The sequence below is a fragment of the Myotis yumanensis genome, unplaced genomic scaffold (assembly GCF_028538775.1).
Source record: "Myotis yumanensis isolate MYYU_CA2020_CCGP unplaced genomic scaffold, mMyoYum1.0.hap1 SCAF_3, whole genome shotgun sequence".
NCBI lineage: Eukaryota > Metazoa > Chordata > Mammalia > Chiroptera > Vespertilionidae > Myotis > Myotis yumanensis.
The window spans coordinates 58,041,478-58,068,273 of NW_027223754.1; the positions used below are offsets into that span (position 1 = coordinate 58,041,478).

The window sequence follows — 26,796 nt, forward strand, 5'->3', positions numbered from 1 at the left end:
ACATAAGGCAGCCCAAAGGGCCTGTTACAAATTTATTTATTTAAAGTTCAGCACCGTGGACAGGGTTGAAAGATGAGAACACATTGGCAGAAGAAAGGGAAGAGAGGAAAGAAGGAAAAGAGAAACAGAAAAAAATTGGAAAGAAATGAAAAAAAAGTAAGTGAGAGAAGAGCGAACAGATGGATGTTGGAAGGAGAGGAGGCGAGAGATAGGGAGAAGCAGGGAAAGGAGAAACAACAGACAGGGAGTTGAGAAAGACAAACAAAAGAAAGGAAGAGGGAAGAAGACAAGGAAATAAGGGAAGAGAGGATAGAAGTCTCAATAGCATGAATTATGATCATTAATCATGGAAATATCTTGATCAGAATGATCAATCAGCAAAAAATATAAAGCCTTTTTAATGTCTTGCATAACCCTGTGGGACAGGGAAAGCAAGCTCATTGGGGAATTATGCCATGATTTACTGTATTTGCATATCAAAGCATCCTTTGAAGCTGCCAGATCAAAGGTATTAAATTGGTAAAAAGTGCTGAAACAGTATATTTAAGATTTAATTTTTAACTTGATGCTGTATATTTTTATTAAGCAAATATTTGGAGGCACACAGTATACAATGCACAGTGCTGATGAGGAAATTAAGAAACAACTGTGGACCCGACACATGCAGAGCTAGAGGAACAAATTAGATATCTTCCTACACTCACAGGTAGAAAGTGGTCAGTGTTGTAAAGGAGGCTCAGGTAAAGTACAAGGAAGTTCCAAGCTGAGAAAGCTTATTTGCAGAGGTAGGAATCAGAGAAGGCTTTATGGGTGGGGTGAAGTTTGAGCAGGACCTTGGAGGGTACATAAATGTGAACACACTGAAACAGAGCAGAGAGAATAGTGTCAGTTAAGGCAAGGATGAAGTAAAGGAAAATGCCTCACACAATTCCCCAAGTTTTTTGAAATTCAGAGTCAAACCATGGTATGGCTCCTCATTGCATGCAATGCTTGAATGCAAGTAGGTGCTGCAGGGCCATCCGGCCCTTCCATAAAGCTGCCCCTTCTGACACTGTCGCTGTGTGCCCATTTGTTGGCTTTAGTCTTCCTGGCACTTATCACAGCAGAACATACTATATTGTGGTTATTTCATTTCCATCCCTCTCTCCTCCACCTTCAACTGGGCTGCAAGTTCTATGACAGCAGGGGTTTCGTTTTGTTTCCAGACCTTACAATAGCACCTGGCTCACAGTAGGCATCTGTGCAAGTGTCCTTTGTGCTTATTTGACATGTTTTAATGACCTGTCAGAGAAGTGCAGCGTACAATTTTCTAGTTTGTGATAAGTGCAGCGTACAATTTTCTAGTTTGTCTAGAGTGGTGAGAATTTATTATTTTCTATTTCTTTATTTTCAGTCTCTGATCACAAGGAGCTCTTTGCACACATTGTCACTTCTGCTGGGAGTGCTTCTTTCCAGGCCCCATGTCCACCAGCTACCCTTTCCTCCTTGGGAATCTTTCCTCTTCATCCTTCAGGCAGCAGCACTCACCTGAATGACCACGACCTCTATTTAGGCAGAGTTAGTCTCTCTCTCTCCTCTCTCTTCCCCAAAGCTTCCCCACACACTTCCACAAGGGCACTGTCCATGGTAAATTTAGTGTTTTAGTTTATGGATCCCTCTATTTTTCATGAGTGTGAGAGCTCCTTAAGGATGGTATCTTATGCATCTTTGTATTTCCAGCACCTGGCACAATGTCAACACATAGTAGGTGCTCCAAAGTGGTATTAAATAAACACCAAAGTGGATATAGCCTCAGCAAAGGGGCAAACAAGTGTCAAGTGGACATCTGTTTGAGCAAGTGCAAGGAAAAAATTTGAGCACTAGATGTAAGTCAAAGGGAAAATGTCTTGGGCTTAAAGGTTTTTTGCTATTGAAGATAAAAGTGTGCTGCTTAAGCCAAAATGCTGCCTACCAACAGGAAGGTTTCAGGAAACCAAAATAATTTCACATATAAAATAAGCACACAGGCCTTAGGATCCTGTTATCCTAAAACACACTGAGAACATGAAGCTTAGTGTTTCTGTTCACGTTATTAATAGTCCCACAGAGGGGCCAATAAAATGGAGGAGCAATTCCACTGGGGGCTAGACTTAGTGATCAGGCTCTGTTGTTTGGTGACATGGGGCTCACTGAGAACAAAGCTGATGAAGAGCAAGGAGAAGGTGCAGGAAGAGGCTGCCGAACCTCAGAGCAGTCACTGAATCAGGAGAGCTGAGGCTGGAAACCAGAAAACCAAACACTCTGTGCAGAGGGCTGTAAGCTCAGTCAGTACCTTACAACAGGTCAAAATTATGACCAGGTTTAAAAGAGTTTAGAAAAGTTCACAAATAAAAGTTTCCAAAATAGACATATTGAAGGTATCTACTTAACTTTCTAAAGATCACACCATGAAAGACAACTGCACTCCTTTCCTATGTACGCCTTGGTGACATGCAGGCCACTGGACCAGATAAAACTTGTGTCTGATAAATAATTGGGTTCTTTTGATGGGTGTGGTTGTATGTGTGCGAGTGTAAATGTGTCTTAATAAGAATATTATCTATTTATTTTATCAATCTTAGATTATTTAAATCATTATGATTACTAGTTTTGTCTGACTTTCCGTACTAATTTGTCTTTGTCAGTCCATTTGCTACTGACTATTTGCTGGTTTTCTACAAACCTAGAAATTTCCAAAAAGGAGTGTACTATCTCAGAAAGCATGTGAACATTGGAGCTGTTAGGCCTGCATTTTAGAGTTCCTTTCTCTACGGTTCAGAGATAACTTATCTGGTCAAGTCTCTGTGGGAGCCCTTTCTCTTTCCCTTTCCCATCAGAAGTAGAGGATGGGTTATTCTACTCTTCAAGCTGCATGTAGGGAAGCATAGAGCTGGAGAAGCACAGAGTTTGCCCTGTGCAAACCCCTGGTGATATCACAGAGTATCCTTCACGTGCCCAGACATCAAGGAAAGCCCGAGGCAACCGCAAATATGCAGCCTGTCTTGAACAAGTCTTCTCAAAAATGACCGCCTTTGTGTTTCTGCTAATGACGTAGTTTGTCTGAAACACTCACCTCTCTAAGTCATCATGGGAGTTATGTCGGTTCAGCACCACCCTCCCGTAATTTTCATCTCTGCAGAGAAAGAACAAAATGAAGTCACATGAAAAGTTACCACAGTATTTAGTAATCGCTAAATAAGGGAGACATTAAACAGCCCACAATTTTTGGCAAGGTTAATTCATTTTACTTCAGGCATAAAAACACAACTATGTATTCATTTGAACCAGTCCCCACTTGAAAGAGCACGGTGGAAAGAAACAAGTTTGTCAGTACAAATGATCGTTATTCTAATTTATTCCATGAGATTTCCATGTGATTCAACAATGGAGTGAGTGCTTGTTGTTTTGTTTTGATTTTCCATCAGAGTGTGGGAACACGAGGCCGTCTGCTTTGTATGCATTAGGAGAGTCACTTTTTTACAGGGAGGCAAAAGTTTTCTATAAAAATGTTCTAAAATTAATTAAACCCATTATGTCTAGACATCTTCGTTTTATGGACTTGATAGTTTTCCTTGACAAGTGTAGGAAAATAATTACTAATATTATTTGGTAATTATTCACAGGAGATACAGCCCATTTTTGATCCATGAGAATACCAGTGTGCTCTGGTCTTTAACCCTATGAATTAGGCAGGGGAGACACCCTCCTATCCAATTCATAGATAAGGAAATTGATCAGGGATTTTGTGGCTTTCCTAAGGCCAAAAGGTTAGCAAGTGACAGAGATGGGTCTAGGACCCAGACCACTTTACTCCAAACTTTTGCTTTTCCTATCGGTCAACCCTGCAAAAGACCATTGGACAGAAAATCCCAAAGCCATGTCCTTCTTAGTTTGTACAGCAGACCTCAAAGTACAGGCAATCTTAGGAAATGTCAAAACATGTAGTAGAGCCTTTGGTCTTGAGCCAAGGCAGAGAGTAAGTACCTGAACCTTTTTCATGTCAACCCAATCAAACCTGAAATACCACATTTTTCCTGGTTCTGCTCCACTAATGTTACTCAACACTCTGAAACCATGTATAATAAAGCTATAAAAATACAATAGTAGACAATTAGAAGCAAAGAAGTATAGTGAAATAGCTCCAGCAAGTATACACCCTCAAATATCCCAAGAGAACTTTTTTATCTTCCTTGGTATCCTTCCCTAAACTTAGAAGTGAGTAGCAGACACCAGACATGTTTTCACCTGAAGAAAAATTATAACGCATAGCCCAAAACTGTGCCAGTGGGAGTAGGGGAAACATTGGAGCCAATTTCCCCTCATTTAGCAGCTGTCATACTACCCAGGCTGGCTTCCCTGGGACTTTTTAAGGAGGCATGCTTGGCATAAAAACCATCATTCCTGCCAAGTGTAATTTGTCTTAGACATCTCTGTCTTTACCCATCTGTGCAAATATTTGCAACCCAAAATTTATGCTCTACATTTGACATCACTCTACCGCTATGAAAAAAAACAGAAATGCCATATTAGGCTCTGACAGAAGTCATAATGTTGCTTCACAGAAGGAAGTAGTTGTTGTCCAAGAGTGTTAACTCTAAAAGTTAGTGTGAATCTCCAAATATGCCCATAGTCCCTTAAAATAATATTTAATCACAAGACATTTTTTATTTAACAGTTACAAGTATACTCCTCAAATAACCACCAATAGACAGTAAATTCAGAGTAAGTATTGTGTAATGCAGGTTTTCTGAACTTCAGCACTAGTGACATTATGGATTTGATCATTTTTGTTCTGGGAAGTGTCCTGTGAAGCATCACTGTCCTCGACCCTCTAGATGTCAGGTGTACTCCTCCCCTTTTGATAACTAAAAATGTCTTGCCAAACATCCCCTGAGGGTAAAATTACCCTGATTGGATTGAAAACCATTGGTATAATGGAAAGATAATGGTCACATTAAAATCTTGACTCCACCACTTAATAGTAGTGTGCCATTGGACAAGTTACTTAACCTCTCTGAGCCTCAGATTTCCCATTATGTCTAGACATCTTCATTTATGGACTTGACAGTATTTTATCCTCATTACACATGTGTGTGATTGCTGTGAGATTTACTAATGCTTGATACGTAAAGTACCTAGTGCCAAGCCTGATGCATAAGAGGGAATCAAAAAAGTGTGCACATGTATATACATAATTTATAATAAAGATATATCTGGGCTGGACAAATGTCTATTGTAAATCTATGTTGGCAGGAAGACAATATGGCATAACTTTAAAATCATCATTGAAACAATGCTCAAAGCAGACCAAGCTTTCTGAATGGTAAGTCTTTTCCCTTTCAAAGTAATACCATATTTACCACCAGCTGGAGGGGGATAGCTAGTTGGGACTAAAATTAGTTACAAATTTATTGACTTCACTTGTGCATAAATAAATCTTATTTCAAATTGTTATTACATTTGTAAATGTGCAATCATACTATTCTGTGTTTATTTCAACTGACATGGTCTACATGCACCAGAAATCTCCCCGCCACAAACATCTATTTGGTTATAACAATGAAACCCTGCTTTCTCTTGCAAAGAGAATAGTGAAACAGCTCCAGCAAATATACACCCTCAGATATCCCAAGAGAACTTTTTTATCTTCCTCGGTATCCTTTCCTAAACTTAGAAGTGAGTAGCAGACACCAGACATGTTTTCACCTGAAGAAAACATTTCACCTCTTCGGTATGTGGACAGTAGAAATGGTAGTGATGTTCCTGAAAATCTATTGCTACCAATTTATGCTTCATAAATCTTACCAAAAATTAAGCCATGTAGTAAAGTGTTTTAAAATGAAAGTATTCCCTTTTTAGATGGGAATACTTCCCAAACAGAAAATAGCTCTCTCTCTCTCTCTCTCTCTACTTGTCCACCCACTCCACATCCCCTTACCTTTCTTGTTCAGGACGGTTCTTTATCCAGCTGTTATCCTGTAAGAAAGTCCTTCTTTTGTTCACCTCGAGAAAACCCTGTTGTCTCTGTGTTGTTCCCTGAGTAGAACTCTTCATAGCTGTCAACAGAAAAATGAAAGAATGGACTTGAGTGTGGGTTTGTTAACCTAGAAATTTTGAAAGTCACATCTGATTGGCCAGCATCAACCTTCTAGCTGGCAAGTCCAGTACTGTTTCAAAGTAGGATGTACAAGCAAGAAAAAACAAATCCCACACCCCATCATCAAAGATAACATGTAACTGCTCAGGTGCCAACTGAAACTGCCCATGCAGCTCATGAGGCCCAGTCTGGCACCCGGGAACATCGAACCACGGGCCTAGGATAAACAAGGGCAGGGCTTCGTGGGTGGCCATTTTACTTGAGAAAGAAATATGCTTCCGAAGTATGCATAGGACTATTTTAAAAGCTTTATGGTTATAAATAACTTACTTCTTTGATCTAATGGGAGCCAGGAACATAGAAGGCCATACACAAAACAGGACATTTTTACTGATTCTATTTTTAAAAATTTCTGGATTGCAATTACATGAGTAAAAGCTGTTGCATTCGAACTTTTTTCTTCAGCCTAACTTTAGCAATGCTAATTAAATTAGACAGTTGCTTCTAAGCATTCAATCCTATATAATAAAGAGGTAATATGCAAATTAACCCTCACGCCCTCACAAGATGGCTGCCTACAATCAGGTGGGGGGGGGGGTAGTGAGGGACGACCAAACAACTGAACAGCAGGCTATGTGGAGCGACTAGGCCATCAAGGGGGCTGTGAGGGGCATCCAGGCTGACAGGGGTGGGGGGCAGTTGGGGGTGACAAGGCCAGCAGGGGGGGGCAGTTAGGGGCAACTAGATCAGCAGAGGGGGGCAGTTGGGGGCGACCAGGCCAGCAGGGGAGGCAGTTGGGGGCAATTAGGCTGGCAAGGGGGGCAGTGAGGGGTGACTAGGCCAGCAGGGGGGGGCAGTTGGGGGTGACCAGGCCGGCAGGTGGGAGCAATTAGGGGCAACCAGGCCAGTAGAGGGGGGCAGTTGGGGGAGACCAGGCCAGCAGGGGAGGCAGTTGGGGGCAATTAGGCTGGCAAGGGGGGCAGTGAGGGGTGACTAGGCCAGCAGGGGGGGCAGTTGGGGGTGACCAGGCCAGCAGGTGGGAGCAATTAGGGGCAACCAGGCCAGCAGAGGGGGGGAGTTGGGGGTGACCAGGCTAGCAGCGGGGCAGTTAGGGCCAACCAGGCAGGCAGGCAGGTGAGCAATTAGGAGCCAGTAGTCTAGGATTGTGAGAGGAATGTCCAACTGCCGGTTTAGGCCCCATCCCCAGGATGGGGCCTAAACCGGCAGTTGGACATCCCCCAAGAGGTTCTGGATTGGAGAGGGTGCAGGCTGGGCTGAGGGGACCTCCCCCTACTGTGCACAAATTTTATGCACCAGGCCTCTAGTATCTGTATAAAATCACTAGGACCTGTGAGTTGTTTTCCCCAGATTTTTCAGTTTTCTGAGGAAGGGAAAAATCTACATACCGTTTCCTGTGGGAGATGGTTTTCTTAAGGAAACATTGGACATGCTGCCTTCCAGTACAGATCTAAAAGAAAAATGGGGGTGGGGAAAACACAACAATGACTCTATGAATCTACAAGGGACTCTCCATTTCTAACAAGACATATTTCTTTTCTTTTTTAAAATATTTTTTTATTGATTTCAGAGAGGAAGGGAGAGGGAAAGGGAGAGAGAGAAACATCAATGATGAGAGAGAATGATTGATTGGCTGACTCCTGCATGCCTCTTACTGGGGATTGAACCTGCAACCTGGGAATGTGCCCTGACCGGGAATTGAACCATGACCTCCCGGTTCATAGGTCTATGCTCAACCACTGAGCCATGCCTGCCGGGGCTGAGACACATTTTTCATTGGCAATGACAAAGTCACAGGATCTGATATAATGAATACATGGCATAAAGTGCCCCCTAAGAGCCTGAGAGTTCATCTATTCCACTGTGTTCATTTTACAGATGAAGAAACTGAGACCCAGAGTGTTTAGTGTCCCCAATGTTATAGAACAAGCAAGGGACTGAACTAGGCCATCAGTTAATCCATTTATTCAATCAGTAAATGTGCATTTTGGTGGGGGGAGGATGAGGAACATCTGTAATACTGTCAATTATATATATATATATCTGAATGATAATGAAAAAAATTTAAAATATATAAATATGCATTCAATGCCTATGATATGCCAGGCACTGAGCCAGTATTTGGGGGCAAAAGATGAGTTAGATAAGTGGCTACCCAGGCCAATAAAATGAGCCGTGGAACTGACAGCACGTTATGCAGAGCGCCCCAAGGAGGGCGCATGGCTCCTCTGAGGGAGCCAAGGTGAACCCAGGCAACTGAAGTGTGATGAGGAAGGAAGCAGCCAGGGGCATGGCAATCACAGAGCTGGGAACACTGATCATTTAGGTAACCACTGCTTGGGGAAGCCCCAAGTTTCTCAGCTATGACCAACCACCACTTCTAAGCTATTAAGGGGTTAAGGCAAACCACAGTCCCAGTTTGCCTAGAATTGATTGGGTTTCCAGGCCTATATTAGGCACTTTTTTTGTGTGTGTGTGAGCCTCTTCCTTTTTTAAAAAAAATTTTTTTTTTGTAACATACATTTTTAAATTTCAACTGATAACATACAGGACATATCAGGTTTTTAGAGATTTCCTTTACACATATACACATACACACATACACTTAAAATTATATTTATGATTATGTTAGTATAAAGATGAATAATTCATGCTGACTACACTATTATATATTCATTATTATTATTATATTTATTTACTTTTTCTTCTGCTGATAAAGGGAATAAAAATTAGAAGCTTTTTGCGGGCCCCTAAAAAAATCACGGGCACTAGGTACTGCCTTTTCTGTTTCATGGATAAGTCCGCTCTGAGTTTCCGCTAACGTGAGACTTTCCATTTTAAAACTAGAAAATTCTTGGGCAGCCAGAGACATCTGCTCGCCCCGGGTGCGGTGTTCTGCTTTTTGGAAAGTTCATCCAACTGGGCAGGGAATGCAATGCTGGAGGGGCATCAGCTCTCAGGGCAGAAGCACACCCCAGGCCCAGCTTTATCACATCCAAGTTCTGCAACTGAACTACTTTCTCTCCCTCTAAGATGGGGCTAATGACACCAGCCATCAACTACATGAGGTGGTTGTGATGAGCCAATGAGTAATGCACACAAAAAGCACTTTGCAACCTAAGACAGACTGTCAAACTACAGCGGGAAGGCCGGGGAGGGTTGGCGGGGGGTGGTGAGTAAGAGGTCTACCGAAGGACTTGTATGCATGCATATAAGCATAACCAATAGATGCAAGACACTGGGGGGTAGGGGAGGCCGGAGGAAGGTCAAGGGTGGGGGGGAGGAGACATATGTACACTCTTTGTAATACTTTAAGCAATAAAACAAAATTTTTTTTAAAAAGCACTTTGTTAAACAATAAATGCTATTGGTACTATTATCAGGCAACCGTTTATAGGTATAACTTGGGGTGTCTGAAAGCACCCATCTTTTTATATTCCCAGAGCAGGTGCTCTCTGGGTGCTGTTGTGGGCCAAACTGTGACTCCTGAAGATCCATATGTTGAAGCCCTAACTCTCATACCTCAGGATGTGAATGTATTTGGAGATAGTGTCTTTAAACATTAAATGAGAACATGAGGATAGGCCCTAATCCAATCTGGTTAGTATCCTTATAAGAGGAGGAAATTTGGACACACAAAGAGATACCAGAGATGTGTGTGCACAAAGAAAGGGCCATACAAGGACATAGAGAAATGGTGACCATCTGTAAACAAAGGAAAAAGGTCTCACAAGAAACAAAACCTGACAACAAAACCTTGACCTTGGACTTCTAGTCTCTGAAACTGTGAGACTACAAATTTCTGTGGTTTAAGTTCCCCGGACTGTGTTATTTTGTTGTGGCAGCCCCAGCAAACTACTAAAGTTCTTCTGGGGAAAGTGATTAAAACATTTCTCAGTACTAAGTCATTCCAAGAGCTTTGGACCACACTATCTCTGACCTGAGCCCTTATGTCATTAATGTCCTACCGCACAGGGCAATTGCTAGTAATGTAAATACCTATTAGTTGAACACCTACTCTGAACAGGTTACCTCATAGGCATTGTCTCCCATCCTCAAATAAAGTCTGCAAGATAGTTATTATTACCTTCATCTCCCAGATAAGACAACCCAAGCTCAGGGAGAGTACATATCTAACATGCGGAAGGTGATAAGAAGCAGAATCTAGTTTCTAAACCAAAGCCAAATCCTTATTCAGCAACCAGAAATAATGCTCATCACGAATCTTTGCAAGTCCAGACAGGTGCCCTGGCATTAGAGTGAGAGAAGGAAGGTAGACAGCAGGGGCCTGCCTGACTCTTGGCATCTCTCTCTGTGGAAGTCCCATGACTTTTGCCTCCAGTGCCCAGCAGCACGAGACCCAGAGCAGCCTCTCAAGGAATCACTGCAGAGGACAAACCCTCACAGAGCAGCCTTCTCTGTGTTCTCCCTTTTATTCTCTTGGCATATGTCCACGCAAACACTTGTACACAAATGGGCATAGCAGCAGCATTTAAAACAGCCCAAAACTGAAAACAGCCCAAATGCTCATCATGGAATGAATGGATACATAAATGTGGTATATCCATACAATGGACTATTACTCGGCAATAAAGAGGAAGGAAGTACTGATACATGTTACAATACGGATGTAACTTGAAACATGTTAAGTGATGAAAGAAACCAGGCATTAAACTATGATATTTGTATGATTCTATATGGATGTTATTTTTTAGATTTTCCTTGATATCCCATCTCAATTCTCCCTTTAGGCTCTGCTAGGTAAGGAGGAAAGTTCAGACAATACTAATACTTTCGATGACTTTATAGTTATTTACATTTTATCTCTTTGAGTTTCCACAACAGTGTTTTAAGTGTGACATAATCCCTATTTTGCAGATACAGAAGCTTGACTAGCTGAACACTGGCCAAGCTGGGACTCAACCTAAACTTCTGTAGCTCAAGATTCATCATCTTTCCTCTATGTCAGGGACTCCAGATTGTCATCACTTCCTGCAGAGAGCTGTCTAGAGAAAAGCAGGTATCTCCTCTTCACATTTAGGGCCTGCTCTAGTCAGATCCAACATTCTACAAGAGGGTCTGGTATCTCTGCCTTTGGTAGCTAGGCATTCTCCAGAAGTCCTAGCTAAAAGGAATCAAATGAGATAAGACTTCCAAACAATATCGTGGCTGTTAACCTCCTTCTTCCTGCCAGTTACTAGCCTTGGGTATCCTATAAACATCTCACTAACTCCACCTAAGTCCTTGATGTATTTTCCTGGAAGAGTTTCCAGCAAACCCACTTGCTTTCCCCGTTTTATCTTGTTGCCTCTTCCATGAAAGTGCCTTGGTGTTTTGACCTAACCCTTCCCTTCTCAGGAACTAGGATGCCCTGCAAAAGGTAGGAGCAGCCTCCATGGGACCATGGATTAACCACCAGGACTACAGTCACACACTAACAATGGCAGAGTGGGAAATTAGAAGGAGTCTGGTTCCTTGACAGTATCTTAGAGCTGCCACAATAGCCCTGGATTATCTCTCTCTCTCTCTCTGAACTTCTTGCAAGAGAAAAATAAAGCTGTTCGGGAGATTTCTATATTTCAGCTACTTAAGTCTAATAATGTTCTTTCTACCTGTTATGAGGCCATTGTGGAGCAAATAAAAGGTCTAAAAGCCCATGGTGATCTACAAAACATAAGATATTAGTGACTCTTTTATTAGTAAAACTAGAGGCCTGGTGCACAAATTTCATGTACGGGGGGCGGGGGAGGGGGCGGTCCCTCAGCCCAGCCTGCACCCTCTCCAATCCGGGATATCCCTCTCACAATCCAGGACCTCTGGCTCCTAACTGCTCACCTGCCTGCCTGCCTGATCACCCCTAACCACCCTCCCCTGCTGGCCTGATCACCCCTAACCACCCTCCCCTGCTGGCCTGATCACCCCTAACCACCTCTGCCTCGGCCTCCACAACTGTGGTTTTGTCTGGAAGGAGGACTGGATGACCAGAAGATGTCCAGTTGACCCGGTCTAATTAGCATATCACCCTTTTATTAGTATAGATATTATCCCTAGCAATATGTTTATTTGTTTGATGTTCCCATTAAGGTTCACTTGTTGAGTATCTACCATGTGTTTCAGATTGTGCCACATTATATATTTAATTATTCCAGATGAGTATTATTATAGTTAATTATAGGACCCAAAACTCAGAAAAGTTAAAAACCTGCCCAAGGTCATACAGTAACCAGGAGCTGTGACTGTAGCTCCATGGGCTCTTTTCAGGACACACATTATATGTCGCTCGAAGTATCGTGTGATATGCTCAATACCAAACACTCAGGGAAATGTCCTGGAGTTCCAAAAGATGAAAGATAATGGGAGATCTGGGAATATATCCCAAGAAACCAGAAACACCAATCAGACAGGACATATGCACCCCTATGTTCATAGCAGCACAATTCACCATAGCTAAGATTTGGAAACACCCTAAGTGCCCATCAGCAGATGAGCGGATTAGAAAACTGTGGTACATCTACAAAATGGAATACTATGATGCTGTAAAAAGGAAGGAACTCCTACCATTTGCAACAGCATAGATGGACCTGGAGAGCATTATGCTAAGTGAAATAAGTCAGTTGAAGAAAGGTAAATATCACATGACCTCACTCATTTGTGGAATATAATGAACAACATAAACTGATGAACAAAACCAGATCCAGAGACAGAGAAGCATCGATCAGACTGTCAGACCTCAGAGGGAAGGTAGGGGAGGGTGGGGGTAAGGAGGAGAGATCAACCAAAGGACTTGTATGCATGAATATAAGCATAACCAATGGACACAGACACCAGGAGGTGAGAGCATGAGCAAGGGGTGGGGGACACACATATGTAAATACCTCGATCAATAAAGAAAATTTTTTAAAAAAGAAAAATAATGGGAGAGTAGCTGGAAGGAACAGCAGTAATGAATGACTGCTCCATCAACCCTGGACAGGTTTAGCCTCAAGCCTTACCCATCCCATGACCACACTGAAGCCATGAGTAGCCTGGCCCTAATCATTCCCTGGACCTATCTCCCCATTAGATAGCTGGGTAACATTTTATACTCTTTCCTAGGCCCATGCTATTCATTTACAGAAGGTAAATGAGAAAGGAAACTAAAGTATTCAATGTTTAAGGTTATAATAGTTTGATAAGTGTGCAGTAATTTTAATGCAAATGTCCAATATTGTGAGGAAATAATGTTTCTCATCAAATCTCTGTGTATTTTCCTACATCTCCTGCATGTCCTCCTTCAGCCCCACCTGCTCTGCTTCTTTTCCCCCATTAAAACCCATTGGCCATCTCACCCTAACCATCTCATGTCAACCCACTGGGTAGGTTTAGAGACTCTAATCTAAAACTGCTAAAGTGCAAGCCTCTATTTCCTCACCTTCTAATTGCACAGAAATTTTACTGCAGTGGAACTCCTTTCATCTTGTCCAGAATATATAGCAATATTTTATACATGAATATTTCTTGTTATTAAAATATGTCTCTGTGAATAATGCCCTTGTTAGAATAACCTTTTATAGCGTGCATTAGAGATTACAACCCTCTCAAATTGGTAGTATAAAAAATATATGCAACACAATATTAATTGTATATTGTTCTTTAAAGGAATTATTTATGTAGGGACTGAGGTTATCCTGAGTTTCAAATCTACTCAACACTCTTTTAGTCTCTATTCAGCCAACTGTACTCATATCTAAGTGCCATCATTCATTCTAATTAAGGTTTTAACTTCTCACTTTCTTAAGAAAGATGAAACTCCAATCTTGGCTCCTCTAAAAGCTGTTACCAGTACATATGACTAACAATGGCAGACACCAGCAACTGTATTTTAAATCTGGAATATTATTGGGAAAAATGTGTGAAAGCTGTGTGTCTATTATGCTGAGAACTACAAAAACCTTTTCCTGAGTTTAAAGCACTGAATACACAAGCTGGAAACTCTTATATGAAATCATGACATCACAGTTAATTAGGATAGAGGGGAAAAGAAACTTTTCAACTTCTGGCCCACTACCTACAGCTTCTGTAAAGACATCTGTCTTTTGGTTTAAATGAAATCACTCATCTGAAATTCTCAATCACAAAACTAATAAACTTTCTTAGTGCTCTCTGGATGTATTTGAAGCTATCAAGCATCTCATTTCTTAAATTGCCTTCTTTTCAGCTTTTCTTTATCTCCTTATGATCTTTCTCAATTTATAGCACTTCCTTGGGACCACTTAGAACCATCAACCTGCTCTTCCCATAGCCTGATCCCAGCCTCATCTCCTACTGTCCCAACTCCAAGAATTCCCCAGGCCATCTCCCAACTAAGTTACAATCTTATTCTTCATCTTTTGGGTCCTCTTGACATAAAGACTTTGTAGATTTCACTCTTCCCTTCCCGCCCAAGAACAAAATGCCTCCTGGCTTGCCTTATAATAATAACTTCACCATTCCCTGTTAACTTTCTCTTTTAAGAAAGATTATATGGGCAAAGAAACTGAAATTGGGTGGGGCAAAAGAAAAGAGAATAGGAACAGTAAGACAGAAAAGGAAAAACTGTGCAACAAAAATAAGTGAACAAAATAAAGAATAAGAGAGGACCAAAAAACAAGACAACAAAAAGCATAAAAAAATAATTCCATTCTGATGGCTGATATTTGGGATCATGTAATAGTTTTAGTTATTTGAGCCAAATTTTATATGTATTACTTCATTTCAGACTCACACAGTGCTTTAAGGGTACCACTATTATTACTCTCATTGTATACTTATGTGAAACTTTATGACCAATAATTTCAGTGAAATCAGAGTCCTTTTGAAGAAGGCTAGGGAAGGAGTTGGAAGTGGGTGAAACTAGTTCTTTCTGGAAAGAGGTTTTAGGATGAGTAGTTTGCCTAAGGTTACATAGCTTATGCACCATTAGGATTCCAACTCAAATCAGTCTAACACCAAAGTTCCTGTCCCAAAGGCCCAGGAAGCAAAAAGGGGCCAACAGGTACAAAGTTGCCAGACTAAAAGACAGGGTGAGAAGAATATTTCCTTTATCGCAGACATCCATGGTGGACCTCCAGCAAGAGTAAGACTTGGAGCAGACTTTCTTTGATCATTTCACCAAAGTCTCATGAGTTCAGCACAGGGTGATAACTGAATATTTTAACTGTTCCAAGCATTTCCAAGCAATTTATCAAGCCTCTAATATACTTATGTAAGTTGATACCTCAAGGGAAAAGACCAAATATAAATAGTTACCTAGGGGAAATCTTTATAGTGATGGAAAGTATTAAAAAGCTAACATAGAATAAGAAATACAGCTAAAATGTCCAGAAAATGGCATATGTATCCACCCTGGTGGTATTTACCTGTGTGCATGAAAAAGTTTTGAGGGTTTCATGACCCAATAATGGTTCTATACCCACTAGTATTTAAATCTCAGAAATCACTGGTAATAGGGAAAACTCCCTGGGAACTTGAAAAGCACAAATTTTATTAAACCATTTTCAATAGAAGAATAAGTGGGGCCCAATAATCACCAACCAATAAACAGAAGCATTGTCTTCTAGAAGGCAAATAAAACCATCAAACAACTAATTATCACCTAGAAGAACATGAAACATTATGTAAGGAGAAAACAAACAGAGCTTCCTGAAGCATAAATGTCAACAAGCCCATTTAAATTAATGGGCTGTTTATTCTAAATATGCAGTGTAGCAGGAAACCAATCTTATCAGGTTGGTAGACTGATTTAGCCTGCTGCAATGGTTGTAAGTTGGCTATTTCTCAGACAGGGCCTCGCAGTCTGATTTTAACATTGGGAAACTTGCTTACTGATGGTGAAACAGTTCAGAATGTAGCACAGATAAAATCTTTTAGCTAGTCAGAGATCTATATGCTACCAATTTTCTGAGTCTGATAACCACCAACCATAAAATTTTCTTACTGTTGGTTTTTATTTTTAATGTAAGACTCCCACCCACCCTTGTTTCTGCCACCTATCTTTTCTGCAGATGATAACATCAAGTATTAGCATAAAGTGTCCTACCCTCTGGGACAGTTGGCTGTTTTATTTTACAAAAACACTGGGTTAATATTTATTAATAAGAATGCTAGCTAATAAAAATGACCTATCACCAGAGCCCCTCATAGGTTATTGTCAGTTCTAATTGAAAATGTTTGTTAAATGAGTGCAAATCCAAATTTTGACCACAAACTAGGGCCAAAACCCTGTTAGTTGCCTTAAATACTTCATCATATTTCATATTCACAACAGCTCTATCATGTGGTCATTCTTTATCCCAACTTCAGATATAATCTTTCTCAGAATATTAGTAATACATGCTTATTACAGAGAATATGGAAAATGCAAGAAAACACAAAGAAAAAAATCAGGCACCTTTCATCAGTCATTGTTGTTTTTGGTTGTTTTTTTTTTGTTTTGTCTTGTTTTGTTGTTGTTGTTGTTGTTTCGCCTATTAGATCCTACAGGTACACATTTTTCAGTGACACTTAAAAATAATTAAATAGCCCTGACTGGTTTGGCTCACTGGATAGAGTGTCAGACTGCAGACTGAAGGGTCTCAGGTTCCATTCCAGTCAAGGGCATGTACCTTGGTTGTGGGCACATCCCCAGTAATGGGTGTGCAGGAGGCAGCTGATCAATGTTTCTAACTCTCTATCCCTCTCCCTTCCTCTCTGTAAAAAATCAATAATATATATATATATATATATATATATATATATATATATATACATATATATATATTTAAATTAAATAATTATTTCTTCTGTGACTACAGAATATTTCATCTTATGGGCCTATTTATCAGGATAATGTAATTCCTCCATTTTTGCAATAAAATCATACAAAAGTCATTGAACACACCTCTAATTATTTTCTTTGAATGGATCCTTAAGTGTGTAATTATTTGCCAAGGGGTATAACTTTTAAAATGTTCTTCACTCCTATTGTCAAATTTCTTTCCATAAACCTTATAATAATTTATAATCCATTAGGAACATATGAGAGTCCATATAATTGCCAGCATTTAGAATGATCATTTATTAATCTCTTTAATAGTTTAAAAGATGGAAGTGTTATCATTTTGCTTCAGTTGCACATTTTCTAATTTTATTGGTTACTTCTTATTTTGTAAATTATCCATTGGTTCTTATTATAGATTTCTTATTACTTTTTATTTTCTTTATTTATCAGAAATATCCATGTTTTCCCAGTTTCTCACTAAGCTTCTAATTGTGATATTTTTATCAGCAGCTTTCTGTTTTTCATTCTATATCTTTCCCCTATTAACTCTTCCACTCATTAAAAATCCCTGTAGCCCATCCATGATCCTTCTCTCTGACCTCAAAATCCAAGCAATCACCAAGTCTACAACTCTACTTCTACATACTATTGATTGCATTTCTTTTTATTTCAAGATACCAATGGTGCTCTATTTCCATCAGGGTAAAATCCAAGTTGCTAATAAGGCTCACCAGTCCATACTCTTCAGCCTCATTTCTCCCCAGTCCCCTCCCCTCATTCAATTCTAACTTCATTTAGCTACAGTGAGTCATTCCAGTTCCTTGAGGGCTTCATCCTTTTTATCACCTTTAAGCTATTGTGCTCACTCTATGCCGTGTGCCTAAAACATTCTTATTTCTGAGTTTTCTTCACTACTTAATTTCTTTTCAGGAAAGACTTCTATTTGAAGTCATGTATTAAATATCCTCCTGGAAACATGCAGTGACACCATCCCAACCTGCCCCACTACTTTCCCAGGCTGAGTACTCAAAGAGTAAAGGATACTTCTCTATAACATTACCATACAGACTGCCTGTCTGTGTGGCTAAATATTCTTCCCCAACCCCCATCCCCACACACTTTAAGTCTTGACATCATAACCAAGATCATGTTCCCCACAGCTGTATTTCTAAAGCTTATTACAGCATCTGGCACATAATCAGTTATCTTATCTAATAATAGACAAACATGGTAATTGACCGTACCTTTGCTACGCCTCCCATTGGCTAATCAGCATAATATGCAAATTAACTGCCAACAAAGATTACGGCTAATTTGCATACTGCAGGCAGGGCGGGACTGAGTGTGAGCCGCCATCCAAGACCCGTGCGAGACCCCAGAAGCCCCAGAAGCTGCCTGCCTGCCGCCTATGATCGGATCTGATCCCCGGTCGCAGGCGGGCCCCAGAAGCCCCAGAAGCCGCCTGATATGGTAGTAACTCTATCAGTAAGCACTCTGAAAGTCAGTGGCATAAATGCACCAATTAAAAGACAGATTATGAGGGTGAATCAAAAACAAAACCCACTTTAAATATAAAGACACATATAAATTAAAAGTAAATAAATTAAGCTGCAGCCTGTTTTGCTCAGTGGATAGAGCATTAGCCCATGGACTGAAGGGTCCCAGGTTTGATTCCAGTCAAGGGCACGTACCTCAGTTGCTGGCTTGATCCCCAGTCCCTATCAGAGCATGTGCAGGAGGCAACCAATCAATGTGTCTCTCCCTTTCCCTTCACTCTCTCTAAAATTCAATGGAAAAATATCCTTGGATGAAGATTAACAAAAACAAAGTAAATGAATTAAGTAACATTAAAGAGATTATAAGAAAAATATATTCCAAATTTTGTTAGTTGTATAATGGTTATGTTTAAATTATTAACACCTAAGAAATTGGGTGAAGGGTACATATAATATGCTGTAGTATGTTATAGTTTTCTTTTTACATGTATGAGATTATTTCAAATTAAAATATTAAAAAATTAAAAATTAATAAAATATTAATTGAAATGTATCTGCATTACATGAAAAATCTCCTAATTGCTTCTAGCATAATTTATTAAATTGTGCTAAAATTTACAAGTGTTCAATTAAAAGATATCTTAATTCTAAATGATATAATAGAAAATATATAATAGTGCAGTTCTAAGCACTTATCTGAAAATAAAAATTTAAAGAAATGAATTTAAAGAAGGGATTAGCCAAAGAAAATATATGCACAACCCATGGACACAGACAACAGTATGGTGATGGCCAGAGAGAAGTGGGGGGCAAGAGCTGGGTAGAGAGGGCAAAAGGGGGGTAATAGGGACATCCTATATAATAATAATAAAAGGCTAATATGCACATTGACTGAATGGCAGAATGACCGGTTGCTATGATGCACACTGGCCACCAGGGGGCAGACGCTCAATGTAGGAGCTTCCCCCTGGTGGTCAGTGCACTTCCATATGGGGAGTGCCACTCAGCCAGAAGCTGGCTCATGGCTGGCCAACACAGTGGTGGTGGCAGGAACCTCTCCCACCCCTGTGGCAGCACTAAGAATGTCCAACTAACGGTTTAGACCTGATCCCTTGGGGGCCTAAGCCTTTAGTCGGACATCCCCCAAGGGTTCCCTGGCTTCCCCAAGGATGTCTGACTGCAAGCTTAGGCCTGATTCTCCGGAGAGTGGGCCTAAGTTGACAGGTGGACATCCCCCAAGGGGTCCTGGACTGCAAATGGGCGCAGGCCAGGCTGAGGGACCCCCTCCTGAGTGCACAAATTTTTGTGCACCGGGCCTCTAGTCTATAATAATAAAAGCGTAATATGCAAAGTGACCGAACGGCCGAACTGTGGAACAACTGTCCGGAGAACCACGCTATTATACCCACTGGCGCCAGGCCAGCCAAGGTGGGTGTAATGTGATTGGTCAGGGGAAGGGAGAAGAAGAGAGAGAAACATCAATGATGAGAGAGAATCATTGATCAGTTGCTTCCTGCGTGCCCCACACTGGGGATCAAGTCTGCAACCCAGGCATGTGCCCTTGACTGGAATTGAACCTGGGACCCTTCAATCCATAGGCCAATGCTCTATCTACTGAGCCAAACAGGTTAGAGCATAAATTTTCTTTTTATCTGTTGGTGCTGTGAGATAAGCACAATCATACAAGTTACCCTTAACTAAAGTGGGGTCATAATTAAATCCACGTTTATTGGGATTCCAGCCTCCTGCATTCTTTCTATATGAATTCTTTTCAAGCTTTTAACTAATGACACAAGAGAGTACATGGGAAGGAGTAGGGAAGAAGGCAGGATTTTAGATGAGCAGTTTTCTGAAAAAGCTTTGAACTAAAATTAGCTCTCAATGTAGATGTGCCATGCTTATCTTGTGGCTTCTGTGCATTTTCTGGAACACTGCCATAGTCTCTCAGGATGTGTGTATCCCAGTTTAAAAAATGTGGTTTATAGTTCACTACTTTGCCCCAAAAGGTTCCATATAAAGGAAACTTAATAACTTTTTAGGCCAGAGAAATTGGGTCTAGAAACACGGAATAAATTATTTAGATGCTTAGAGCTCTCAAGTATACAATTACAATGTGCATTTAGGACTATTAGTTCTCATGCCTAGGAGTAAGCCAGTTGTCTTTAATGGACAGCTATAAAGTGCACTCTTCCAATTAATGATTGCAATAAAAGGATGATTTATATCTCTAAAAACTTTAACAACTAACATAAAATGGAAACCTAATGAATGTGTTTGTCATTTGACAAAGCATCCATTTGAGAAAAGATCTTTCCTAAATTCCAAAATCACATAGATTTTTACAACAGTAAGCTAAAAACACTTAAATACATTTGATAAAGACTTTTAATAAAAAAGTGAACTTGAGCAATTATAGACAGGTACACAGCAATTAATACATGCAGCCCTTATTTCAACATTCTCAGCAAGGGAAAAGAAATCAACAAATGACATATAAACAGGATAAAGTCAACAGATAAGCTGTGTGAAACCAACAGATTTCCCTTGAACTTCCTCCTTAAAGAATGCTTCAAGTTAATGGCAAAATCATATGCGACATTATCAGTTAAATCATGTTTGCTTAAGTTAAGTGCTTGGTGAATTAAGTGATTATATGCAGTTCATTCCACAGTATGAGTTCAGTCATTCAAAACATATCCTCTTTGTTTTATTTACAAAGTCACCAGAAAAATAGATCTCTCAGGTATTTCCATTAAAATTCCTGTGGTTAATCAAAAACCCCCCAACAAACAAAAGTCCAGGACCACATAGCTTCACTGGAAAATTCTACAAAACTTTCAAAGAAGAATTAATATCAACCCTTTTCAAACGCTTTCAAAAAACAGAAGAGGAAGGAACTCTTTCAAACTCATTTTATGAGGCTAGAATTACCCTGATACCAAAACCAAACAAGGACACCACAAGAAAATAAAATTACAGATAAATAGCCCTGTCCCTGAAGACATAAATGCAAAATCCTCAACAAAATATTAGCAAACCAAAATTAACAATACACTAAAAGGATCATATACCATGATGAAATGAGATTTATTCTAGGTATGCAAGGATGGTTCAACATTTGCAAATCAGTCAATGTGATACACCATATTAACAAAATGAAGGATAAAAATCAGACGACTATCTCAATAGATGCAGAAAAAGCATTTGATAAAATTCAACACCCACACGTGATAAAAACTCTCAACAAAGTGGGTACAGAAGGAGTGTACCTTAACATAATAAAGGATATATATGACAAGCTATTAGCTTACATCATACTCAAAGGTGAAAAGCTGAAAGCCTTTCCTCTACAATCAGGAATAAGACACCCTCACCATTTTAGTTCTCTATAGTATTAGAAGTCCTAAAAACAGCAACTAGTCAAGAAAAAGAAATAAAAAGCATCCAAATTGGAAAGAAAGAAGTAAAACTGTCACTATTTGTAGAGGACATGATATTATATATAGAAAATCCAAAGACTCCATTAAAAAAAACTGTTAGAACTAATAAATTCAGTAAAGTTGGAGGATATAAAATCAATACACAAAAATTTGTTATGTGTCTACATACTAATAATGCACTATCAGAAAGAGAAATAAAGAAAATAATCTGGTTTATAATTACATCAAAAAGAATAAAATATCTAGGGATAAATGTAAGCAAGGAGGTGAAAACCCTGTATGAAAACTATAAGACATTAATAAAAGAGATTAAAAAAGATACAAATAAATGGACAGATGTTTATGTTCATGAATTGGAAGACTCAATATTGTTAAAATGTCCATACTACTCTAAGTAATCTACATTCAAATGAAATTTTTCAAAGAAATAGAACCCAAAATTCTAAAATATATATGGTATCACAACAAACCCCAAATAGTCAAAATAATCTTGAGAAAGAAGAAGAAAGCTGGAGAAATCACTCCCTGATTTTAAACTATATTATAAAGCTATAGTTATTAAAACAGTATGATAGAAACAAACACACAGATCACTGGACCAGAACAGAGAGCCCAGAAATAAACTCATGCATAAATTATCCACTAATTTATGACAAAAGTGCCAAGATATACAATGAGGAAGTATAGTCTCTTCAATAAATGGGGTTGGGAAAACTGAACAGCCACATGCAAAAGAATGAAACTGGACCACTTCCTTATACCATTCACAAAAATTAACTCAAAATGGATCAAAGATTTGAATGTAAGACCTGAAATCATAAAGAAGAAAACATAGGTGGTAAGCTCCTTGACTTAGGTCTTAGTGATGATTGCTTGAATCTGATATTAAAAGCAAAAAGAAACAAGTGGGACTACATTAAACTAAAATGTTTCTTCATTATTTTTTTATTGATAAAGGTATTACATATGTGACCTTATCCCCCCCCACTCTCCCCCCACCTCCTCGTTCCTACCCTCACCCCCTAGTGTCTGTGTCCATTGGTTATGCTTATTAGTATATGCATGCATACAAGTCCTTTGGTTGATCTCTCCTCTTTACTCCCACCCTCCCCTGCCTTCCCTCTGAGGCCTGACAGTCTGATCGATGCTTCTCTGTCTCTGGATCTGGTTTTGTTCATCAGTTTATGGTGTTCATTATATTCCACAAATGAGTGAGATCATGTGATATTTATCTTTCTCCAACTGACTTATTTTGCTTAGCATAATGCTCTCCAGGTCCATCCATGCTGTTGCAAATGGTAGGAGTTCCTTCCTTTTTATAGCAGTGTAGTATTCCATTGTGTAGATGTACCACAGTTTTTTAATCCACTCATCTGCTGATGGGCACTTAGAGTGTTTCCAAATCTTAGCTATTGTAAATTGTGCTGCTATGAACATAGGGGTGCATATATCCTTTATGATTGGTGTTTCTAGTTTCTTGGGATATATTCCTAGAAGTGGGATCACTGGACAAATTTTTTCATTGCAAAGGAGACCATCAACAAATTAAAAAGGCAACCTACTGAATGAGAGAAGATATTTTTAAACCATATACCAGAAAGTAGGTAACATCCAAAATGTGTAGAGAACTCATAAAAATTAATAGCAAAGTATTTGATTTAAGAATGAGCAGGAGATCTGAATAAACATGTTTTCCAAAGACATACAGATCAAAAGAGGTGTTTCCTTGGTGCCTAATAACCAAGGAAATGCAAATCAAATCCACAATGAGATATTACCTTATATCTGTTCGAATAGCTATCATCAAGAAGGTAAGAGACAATAGGTACTGGCAAGGATGTGATGAAAAGGGAACCCTTTTGCACTGTTGGTGGGATATAAATTGGTCCAATCAGTATGGAAAACAATATGGAGGTTCCTCAAAAAATTAAAAATAGATCTACCGTAGAATCCAGCAATTCCACTTTGGGTGTATGCCAAAAGAAATGAAAATAGGATTATGTAAGAGATATATGCACTCCCATATTTATTATAGCACTAATAATATCATAATAGCCAAGATATGGAAAAACCTAAATGCCCATGAATGAATTAATGGATAAGAACAATGTGATATAGATTATAGATATAGATATAGACATATAAATATATATACAGGGTGCCCCCCCAAAATGTATACACTCTTTGAATAATTATTAATTCCAATGGGTTAAATCTGAAAAGAAAGAAACATCAATTGAGCTGTCAGCTGTAAAGTGTGTATTATTAAGACATGAGAAAGGGGGATATTATGCCATTTGTAACAGCATGGATGGACCTTGAGCACATTAGCTCATAGATGCAGAGAAAAGTGGTTGCCAGATGCGAAGGTGGTGGGTGAGAGAAATGGGTGAAGGGTCAAAAAATAAATTTAAAAACATTCCAGTGTTAGAGAAGACAGCCAGGTAGGTAAGCTGCACCTATGGAATGATGTATGAGGTGAGTATGTCCCTGATTGGCTGTACCACAACCTATACACACACGTTACCTTCCTACAGAGTGGCTAACAGCTCCTGAGATTAAAAACCCATTAATATAATAAAGAACAAGATTGACTGCATAAACCACAAATGAAAAATATACCCCATTATGTCATAATCATACCATACATACTGTCATGAATTTTCAAGTGTGACTGGGTAAGAAAATTTTCACTTACATATCATTGGTAGTCCATTTATAGATCCATAAGAATGCCCAGTTATTGCTAGTACATATTTAATGTGAAAGAAACTTGAAAAATCATTGAAGAAATTTAGTAACACAAAAGTCAGGTGATCTGACTTCTCATGCAGGTCCTGTTACTCTGGTCTTGGCAAGTTGCTTAACATTTATATATTTTGTTGTTCTCATCTAGAAAACCCACGAGTTATGCTAGATGAGCCTATGCTTTTTCCCATTGAAAATTATTAGATCAATTAGATCTAAGATTTACACGAAGCTAAAATTTTAATAAAATCCCTGGCAGGTTTATCTACATTCACTCTCTATCCTGACATTTAGAATCAAACAAATGTTTTACTACAATTTTTACTGATGTCATATCTCAGTTTTCTCCAATACTTTAAACACTGGAGTAAGCAAATATCAAAAAAAAAACTACATCTGCATTATAAACTGTGGAAGTGAAAGCCAGTTTTAAATTTGATCACAGCTCATGAAAAATAAAATTATAATCCACAAATGTTAAATTTTAGCTCTCTGGTTACTATAAGTTTGAAAGCCAACTTGTCAAATTCTTCAGTAAACCGTCAGGAACTGAGCTCTACACCGCCCTGAGATGCACATGACCTGGTCAGCAAGGGAAGCAATGAAAACTCTAGAACTCATTAGAGCCTGCGCTGTGGGAAACGCCCCCTCTGAAGGACGGAGAGCTGCTAGTTGAGAATTTGAGGAGCCCCTGAATTGAAATTGAGCCCCTCAATTTCAATCCTATTTGCAGCTTTGTATCACAAATAGAAATGGTGGAGAAAAAACACAGTCCCGCAAGTCAATTTAGCTATTATTTATCAAGAAAAGCCTGACTAAAATAACCTTTCTATTCTTATCGAAGGGCTTTTAAAACTGGTTTTTCAGGACTAGGATATGAATAGAAATTGAAAATTGCCCCATACACATTATAGTAATCAATTCTTAGGTTAGAACTCAGGGTAAAGCATAGAGAAGTGAACCAAATGTGCATGAATTTCTGTGAAACCACACCTCCCCCCCCCCCCACCCGCACCAATTTAATCCCACCCTGATTCATTCCTTGGTACATTAATGCAAAATATGTGATTTTCTTAATGGGGAAAATAGAATGGGTGGGGAATGGTTTTGGCACCTCTCTCACAGCTCAGTGACTTGTAATGTTTTTAGCAGTAAAAACAAACACAAAGTATAACATTATCTGTAAAACAGTAGGGTTTATCATTTCACTAAAAGCATCATCTGTGAAAACAGGGAGAACCTTTTTTAAAAAAGTTTTTTATCATCACTTGAGGAAATAGACCAGGGGGTGCTGGCCCCTGGACTTAAAGAATTTACTACCCTGTGTCTGAGAGGATTCACTAGCTGACAGCTCCCACGGGGAAACTCACAAAGGTTCTCATCACTGAGACCCTGCAGCTGTGTAAAATTGCCCATGCGATCTACATCACAACAAGGAATAAGGAGCTGTGGACAAGTGGAACAGCCCACTGGAAGTTGTCAAAATTTAACTGGAAAAAGACAAATTTAATACTAAGTTCTAATTTTAATCATTTGCTTAGAAAACAAAGGAAGTTATGCAAGTAAAGCAGACATATTTGTTTGCAAATATGATTCAACTTACCTCTCTTGACTGAAAACCAGGACTTTCTGTCTGAACAGCCTGCCTGATTCCCGAGGCGGGTCCAGCTGAAACGCCTGAGCACCTGGAGTGGGCTGAGTGGCGCTTCCACTTCACCTGCCCGCGCTAATGAGCAGTTCAGAGGCTTCTCCCTCGGGGGTGAGTCATTCAGGGAGGAGGTGGGTGGTGTGAAAGAGGGTGTCACCTTGTACAAATACCAATTCAATGAAAACAGGCTCACTCGAGGACCTTCTGTCTTTGGTGAATTCTTCTTATAATTTATGGCCTTGTTTGGCCAAAAACAAAAGTGCTGCTGTGATCACTTTTTTTAAGTTGATATCAGCAACACGCATGACTAAATCACTGGCAAGGTGGCATAGAACTCAACCTATTTTGGATTCTCTTTCAAAAACCAAAACAAAGCACTCGGGGTAGGAGGAATCTCTATCTGCCCACAGTGACCGAAGGCTGAGGCACAGACACACCCAAGGAAGTACACTGCCCATAGGAACCAAGATCTCTTAGGAGAGAAAAGTCCTTTGGCACCTTGAGATCAGAACATATGAAAGGAATCTGTTACACAAGTTCTACACATGGAGTAT

At 39.5% G+C, this 26,796-nt stretch overlaps 1 protein-coding gene across 14 annotated transcripts in view; it reads right to left on the bottom strand.

Moving 5' to 3' along the window:
• Positions 1–26,328, bottom strand: part of SCEL (sciellin) — a 123,796-nt gene extending 97,468 nt beyond the window's left edge. For 10 of the 14 annotated variants that reach the window (XM_070408906.1, XM_070408904.1, XM_070408903.1 and 7 more), the window contains exons 1-4: positions 26,198–26,328; positions 7,522–7,583; positions 5,957–6,074; positions 3,092–3,151 (exon numbers count right to left, since the gene is read on the bottom strand). In XM_070408906.1, coding sequence (XP_070265007.1) covers positions 3,092–3,151; positions 5,957–6,074; positions 7,522–7,564 — 221 coding nt within the window. In that variant the 5' untranslated portion in view covers positions 7,565–7,583; positions 26,198–26,328. The remainder of the gene's footprint in view (positions 1–3,091; positions 3,152–5,956; positions 6,075–7,521; positions 7,584–26,197) is intronic. The other 4 variants (XM_070408899.1, XM_070408898.1, XM_070408893.1 and 1 more) reach the window with 1 other exon arrangement.
• Positions 26,329–26,796: the final 468 nt, after the last annotated feature.